At 36.3% G+C, this 7,764-nt stretch overlaps 1 protein-coding gene across 1 annotated transcript in view; it reads left to right on the top strand.

The window, feature by feature from the left end:
- Positions 1–3,237, top strand: part of LOC107702681 (succinate dehydrogenase assembly factor 3, mitochondrial-like) — an 11,063-nt gene extending 7,826 nt beyond the window's left edge. The window contains exon 2 of the mRNA XM_016505072.1: positions 3,043–3,237. Coding sequence (XP_016360558.1) covers positions 3,043–3,237 — 195 coding nt within the window. The remainder of the gene's footprint in view (positions 1–3,042) is intronic.
- The last annotated feature ends 4,527 nt before the right edge of the window (positions 3,238–7,764 follow it).

The raw sequence follows: 7,764 nt of genomic DNA, 5'->3' as shown, positions 1-7,764 counted from the left end.
AAAATAAAAAAAAAAAAAAAAAGTTGCCAGCCATCGCCAGTGTTTTTGATCATTTTCACAAAAGTTTAACGTTAGGCAATTTTGATTTATATGCAGTTTAATGGTTGATGATCATGTTATTTTACCTAATGCATCTGCTTACATGTGCGATCACTTGTTTCTGCTTCTTCTTTGCCGTGTTTTGATCAAGATGTTCAGTACTCTTTCAGAAGATGCGTAATAGCACCTCCTACCGTACACCAATGAAAACACAGAAATCCGGAAAATTCTGTCAGTGGGGAGGAAAGAGTAAAGGGTGAAGTGATAAAATAAAAAGGCGTGGTTGAAAATAATGAGCAGACGAACATGAACATAAGCACCATCAAAATAATAATAAGACCAAGCATTTGAGTTTATTTCTGGCTTATTTTTGATTTCTTGTTGCACATAGCCATCAAAACAGGTGTGACAAATTGCTAGTTAACTAAATTTGCTGGTTCACAAACGGTAAAAAAGAAGTTCAGTCCAGTGTACTTGTGGTTTTCACTCGTTTGACCTTGAAGAAATGATCCAGGAAATATTTCGCACATAAGGTGTGCAACCTTATGTGCGAAATATTTCCTGGATCATTTCTTCATTCAGTTCATATGCTCCACAGCATTATATAATCATCATGGACCAATGGCAGTTCAAAGGTGTTTCACAGTCAGCACAAAGTTTTCTGTTAAGTAAACCACCAAAATGAACACCAAAACACTTTTGTTTTAGACAGATTTTGTTGGAGACATTGCTTGTTTTTGTTTTAAGTATATCGGTGCCTTCTCCATTAACCATCTCCATTAACCTCAGGTTGCTCCCATGGGATGTAATAATTGTACTATGAACAAAAGTACTTTACTATTTTACTATATTTCACTTTGGATAAAAGCATCTTCTAAATGACTACTGACATAACAGTGAATCCACTGGTATTTCAACAGCACGTTTCCAAGCTATTCTGTACATACAAAGTAGTGGACATAGAGCTAATCTATTTATCGGTATAGATCTTTAAAGTTCTGTGCCCTTGGGAAAGTCAGGCTACTCCTGACAAGCATGAAACGGGTTGCCTGATTACGTCATTGAGATGGGAAGTGAGGTGTTTATATTCAGAAGGTGAGCTTCACCAAAAAGCTTGCCATTCAGCATGCCCACATCCCCTCCATTCTTAAAATATTACTCCTTGGCAAATGTTCAATCTAATTACATTATGTAGAGGAGGAAGCTTCTCAGACAAATGGAACATTTCCAAAATTGAATTGCATCCAAATTCCAAGACGTCAGGAGAGTGAATGAGAGTTCTTAATGGTTTTGTTTTCAGAGTTTTTCTGAATGAGTCTTTCTGTAATGTCTTGTAGGTTTGATTGTAAGCAGTCATGACAGATGTGTTGGACAAGTTTCAATTAAGATGTCAGAAAACCCAAGCTCATATGATCGAATCAGCGGTACGGTGCAAATATGGTTAGTGTGGCAGTCTGGGACTGTGTGTACTAGAGACTTACAAGGATTGGGGATATGAATATTATGTAACAAATCTGGTTCAGATCCTGATTCCAGTCAATTATTCTTTTAGTACTTTTGAGAATATCCAACCCACAACAAAACCCATACGTTAACAATTTAGTGATTGTTTTAATGATCAAAATACTTTTCAATACAGCAAAACTGTATAGTGAATCTCTAGCTGTAAAGTACACATTATGAATCAGACATGACTTGAAGGTGATTTGCTGTGAGTGTGGGAATCATTAAGACTGAATCAAACCAAGTATATTTGAGTGATTCATTTAAACGAACATGGGTGTAAAGTATTCGAGTAAATGTAATTAGTTACTGTACTTAAATATATTTTTGGCTACTTTGTAGTTTTAATGAGTATCAAAGATATTAGCAACTTTTACTCTCTGCTTGACTACATTTTTTAATAAGTAGATTTACTCTTTACTCCAGTACATTTGTGATGAGTAATGCAACTACTTTAAGGCTGGGCGATATGATATTATCGGATATTGCAATATTTTTGAAGGCGATTATTGCCAAAGAAAAATTACATATCGCTAGGGATGGGTATCGTTAAGGTTTTAATGGTATTACTACTCTTACCGATACTGCTTATCGATTCGGTACTTTAACGGTATTCTTATCGGTACTTTTTGTTTATATATATATATATATTTTTTTTTTTTTTACTCAAGACTTTTACTCAAGTCATATTGGAATTGGTGACTTGTAATTGAGTCACTGTTGCTAATTTTCGCTGTAAGGTCTGAACTATTTCTCAAGTATGGTATTCAGGTACTCTTTACACCTCTGTAAACGAATGTATCAGACTACAATGGTCACGCTGTATGTTTGTTCATTTCTTTCATTGTGGTGCTGTATAAAACACAGTCTGTGAGAATATTTTGATGCTGTTTTGTCCACAGAGAGCAAAATAATGTAGACCTTGAAGAACAATGCAATAGTGCGTCATGAAAATAGTTGAAGAATGCACTTTGAAGAGCCAGTATGTTTCGACAATGGAATAACCGTTCTTTAACAAGTTAACAAAAAGAACCTGCAACTCTGATACGTTTGAAGGCCAATTTTACTTGAAAGTAGAAGAATTGTCAGTTTTGTAAGACTTTTTGTAGACCTGTGTGGACCTTTCATACAGATGTTAATCACTGATATAGGGGAGTGATTTCAGCAGGCTGCGAGAGAGCAGGCATTGACCTCCATTAGACCTTGTGGATTCCCTGATCCTACATATCCCCCAGCAACCCCCATGACCTGTGTTTCATCATGTGAACTGCAATCAATGAATCTCCAACAAATGGATATAAATCATTCTGTCACAGTCTGTTATAGTAAATCAATAGCGCTTTATCAAATGAATACCTCACTTGTGTCTGAATGTAAAATCAATACAAGAAACGATAACAGGCACACGAATGTTGAGGCTTTGGTCACGTCACCAACGTTCAACAAGTTGCTTATGTTTTCATAAGTAATGCTTTTGTCTCCGTCTTATTTCCTGTGTAGAACTACAAAGACACCCTACAGACGCAGGTGCTGGAAGCGGTGGGAAACAAGAAGTTGGCATTTGGCGCTGATTTATCAGAAGAGAAACTCAAAGACTTTCAAGATGAGCAGATCGGACACCTTTACGAGCTTATGCTTGAGTCCACAAAACTCAACCGGCAGTTTGATATTCAAGACGAGGGAATACCAAAGTAACACCCTCTGAAGGATCTCCTCTCTATGGGGAAGTCGTCCCATCGGGACATATTTTGACTCATTATAAAGTACTTTTGCTCATAGCAAAGACTGATGATTACATTAAAATGCTTCAAAAAGTCTTCTTGTTGTTTCTTTTTGATGTTTCTGAGGATGAAAGGAAAAGATAAAGGTGGCTTTGTGATCAGCAGCTATAATGAGGATGCTTGAGCTTTGGTAACAGCACCACCACTGGTCAAAATTTCATTATGTCTTTAAACGTATGTGTGACAGGGTTAAACTCACAATTTTTTCTATCCATTTTGCAAAGCACTTCTTGAAATGCTATGAGTACCAGTTTTTCAAGGTCAACCATTTTCCATTCTACTATTTTGAACAGATTCACAATAGATTTTTCATGGCAGCTCGTACACAGTTTGTCTAGTCTTGCGTAGTAAGATCTTCAGACTGACGGCAGAAGGTCTGGACTGCATTGTAGCTTCCATTGGCCAAAGATCCCCAAGAGGCCATCTGACTGACATGTAAAGCAACCAATCACAATTTGCTTTGTTCAGTGTCATGATTTGGGGAATGAATTCAATGTCCCTACAATAACAGACCGGCGTGCATCTAATAAATCATTCATCCAAGAATGTTGTGAAAGTTTACTGCAACAGTGGTGTAGAGTATATGCCATGAACTTCACATACTTAAAAAAAATAAATAAAAAATCCAGTGTTTAGTTTATCCTGGTAAGCGATCACTGTCAGTTATAAACACATTGGCTTTCTTCTTCCATGAGGGGGTTTGGCATCACAACAGCAGTCCGTCTAAGAACACACGTCTCCCAGAAAACCTGTAGAATTCAACCAATCAGATGACGACTTTGAAACTCCCAAATTGTTTTCCATTTTGAGTGCCATATGCATCAAACGTTCAGCCAACAGTCCATAAGATTCACGCCAAATTGGATTTATTTTAATTTCCAAAGCCATTTAATCGCTAACACTCCAAAAACAGGTGATTGCAATGATGGTAAACAGGAAGGAGGCTTTATCTCAGCAGCGTTTTGATGTATTGAAAGCTGTTATTGACATTGGCATCATGTGCATACAGGAAAAGTTTGCAGACACACTAATAAGCCATTCTCCAGACACTCTTTGCCTTCATTACAGATGAAAAAAAGCCCAAATCAATAATGCTTCTTTCACTCTCTGAATTATTAGATTATCTGAAAAATAATACCTCATTAGCCTGAGACAGTATCTGCTTATACACTTTCACAGTAGCGCTGCACAAAAAGCCTCTGTGCTGTCAGCTAACATCAGCTGATTGGTTGAGAGATATTTTCCCCCATGTTGAACTTTACCAAATACTGCACTGCAAGACAAGCATCTTTAGTCAAGTACGAAAACAAATTTAGTCGGCACTGAACGCTAAAATCAATGGCTTGTGAAGAAATCAGTATTCATGTGAGAGCATGCATACAGTTTCAGTACAAATAATGGCAAGGAACGGTGCAAAGTGTTTTGAATAGAGGCGTTTAAGCGGAGGTGGTTTGTTTTGTTGCACTTAGCATGGCACCCTCATCACGCAGATTAATTTCTGAATGCCACTTCAATCATAAAACACACCGTAATGACACAATACAGCTCCTATAAGTGTACACGAGCCATAAACAGTGATCTCCCACAACAAAAACTCCCAAAAACATTGCGCAACAACAGTCATGCCACATAAATCAGTTTCTTTATATGATATTTTTCTACTTTGTTCTAGTCCTAGCTTCAAGTTTACTGGAATAAAACACATGCTAACCGGAACATATTCACTCCATTAAGATGTACACCCTTTGTCAAGTTAGAAGGGCATGACTCTTGATCGGATGGCTTCTGACAGGAGAGAAAGTGAATGTGTATCCTTGGGGATTATGGGAAGACTTGGAGGTAATCTTTATGCTTTTGTCTCTGCACACAGAGAGAAAGTGATAAAACAGGAGCGTATGTATGGCAACCTTTTGCTTGAGCTTCTCGAGTCAAGAAAAAGCTGAACAAAAGATGGGAAAAGGTCAGAAATCAATGAACAGATGATTAAACACGTCAGCTGTATACACTTCAAAATGATAAGCCACTGGAAAACCTTTACACATGGTAAAACTTTTTTTTTTCTTCCTCGAAGAATAAAGGAGTGCATTTATGAGAAAATACTACATTCTTTCTAGTTCAAAATGTCATGTTTAATTCAATGTTACTTGCAATTCTTTGCAATTATTAGTGAAAGTTACTAGCGATTTCTGACTGAAAATAGTCAAATCAAAGTGAATCCTTCATCAAATGTTTTTCAGGGCAGTGTTTTGCTTGAGACTTGAGAAACATGGTAGTGTTTCTAAAGCTTGTGTTTCTAAAGTTAAATATCAGAGATTGATTACCCCAAAGTCCTTGTTGGATCTTTGAAGACGAGGGTAGCAATTACTTCTGGTGTAACGTATCATCATTGGTGTAAGTGACAAGTGGCCTATTGTGCGCTGAACTATAACGTTTATACAGTGTGTAATTAGCATAAAAGCTTGATTGAGGCCAAACCTTATAGGGAGGACTTGTAAATGTTATACATACACGACTGCCAGTCTGGAATACTGTGTGAGTCAACAAGCTATAAAATTAAGCGGTAGAAAAGATATACACAGAGCCAATAGGAAGTTTCCAGGTTATAATTAGGGAGCAGAAAAGGAGACATCAGACTGTGTGCCTCGGACAAATCAATTTTCATGTGTTGACACATTGTATTATGCATAACGTAAAGCATTGTTTTCTTCAAACAATCCCCGCCAATCGCAAACAATTTGGCACAACAGATGCGGATGATTTGATTAATGTAGATTGAGACAGATAATGGAATTGAAATAAGATTTTTTTTTCTTAAAAAAAAAAAAAAACATGATAAAGAAAAAGACCTCTTATCTTTCTATCTTAAGTCCCAGATGTCTGAATATAACTTCACTAGGAGATCTCATGAAATCTTTCAAGAACATGTCCAGGTCACATTTCACCCCTGAATTAATAATAATAGTAATAATTTTGCTTAGAAAATGAAACCTATTTTAAGAGACTTTTTTTGTAATTATGATTCCCATTAGTTTCTCTTTTCTGGAAACTATTTTTCCCTGCTTTCCTGTATTTTACTTTTTTAAATAACATATTTAAATAATTTCCCCATTACAATTAAGAGTATTTTAAATATGGATAATGACAAATAATAATTGTCATGTCCTAAAATGACTTAAATGGCAAAATATAGCTTCTTGCTAGTTTTTATTTTGCGTTGGGGATGAAATGTGACCTGGACATGTTTCTGGGCAGGTTTCATGAGATTCTCCTATTTATTCCATGATAAATAATACCTCACAACTTACTCACGACACATATAATTGCTCTGTTTTTTTTTTCCTCAAGTCATTTCAGCCAAGAGTTGACATGAACAGGAAATTCAGCAATTGCTTTACTGCTTTTGTGACATATCTTGGTTGTACTGAGAAGTTGTGTTTGGCTTGAATACACTTGTACATCTCCAGTGAACAGAAGAGCTGAGATGACTTTGAAGAGTACATTCAGGAGGTGAATCACTGCCTCATTCAGACATGGCTCTTTACATCTCAAGAGCTTTTCTACACTCTCTGTTTATGTTTCAAATATCTTCTGCAAACCACCTCCCGTTTCAGAGATATTTATGCAGCGCTGCGCTTTACTTACTGAAATAAACCAGACTCAACATTTCAATTCAAACACAATGTAAATGAAACACATTAAAACATACTGCGTGGTGAGAAAGCACTTGTGACAACAGTTTTAATTATGGTTTGTAGGAGCACTCTGCTGTTTTCAAGTGTATGATGTTAAAGGAATAGTTTGCACAAACATGAAAATTGTCATGATTTAGTCACCCTCATGTCTTTCATATCACTTTCCTTCAGCAGTGGAACACAAGAGGAGTTTGCAAAATGTCCAACATTGAAAAAAAGAAAACAATTGATGTAAGATTTATTCAGAAATTGCTAGTAAATTTGACAAATAATAACAAAGAAATGGCAAGTAACACTGAATTAAACATACAATTTTGAAGCAGAAAAACATGAGTTTGTTTCTTCATGGCAACAGATTTGGAGAAATGTAGCATTACATCACTTGCTCACCAATGGATCATCTGCAGTGAATGGGTGCCGTCAGAATGAGAGTCCAAACAGCTGATAAGAACGTCAGCGATTTTGTCACTTCTGGCCAAAATACCAGTCCTAACCAACATATCTGTTTAAAACTGTTTTGGACTGTTCTTGCTTCTAAATGGTGCTTGATCTGTGCATATTTCTTTCCTGATTCTTTCCTGACTTTTGTTGAAAGCAATATTATGGAGAGAGGATTCATATTTTAGCCGAATACAATGGTTTAAAGGGGTCATATGATGCTTTTTTAAAGATCATTATTTTGTGTATTTGGTGTAACAGAATATGTTGACGCTTTAATGTTCAAAATAACTTTGATAAAGAATATCTCT

This window comes from Sinocyclocheilus anshuiensis, unplaced genomic scaffold (assembly GCF_001515605.1).
Source record: "Sinocyclocheilus anshuiensis isolate Anshui unplaced genomic scaffold, SAMN03320099.WGS_v1.1 scaffold1142, whole genome shotgun sequence".
Lineage (NCBI taxonomy): Eukaryota > Metazoa > Chordata > Actinopteri > Cypriniformes > Cyprinidae > Sinocyclocheilus > Sinocyclocheilus anshuiensis.
Note: the sequence above shows the minus strand (reverse complement) of the source record. Positions and strands in the feature narration are given on the sequence as shown.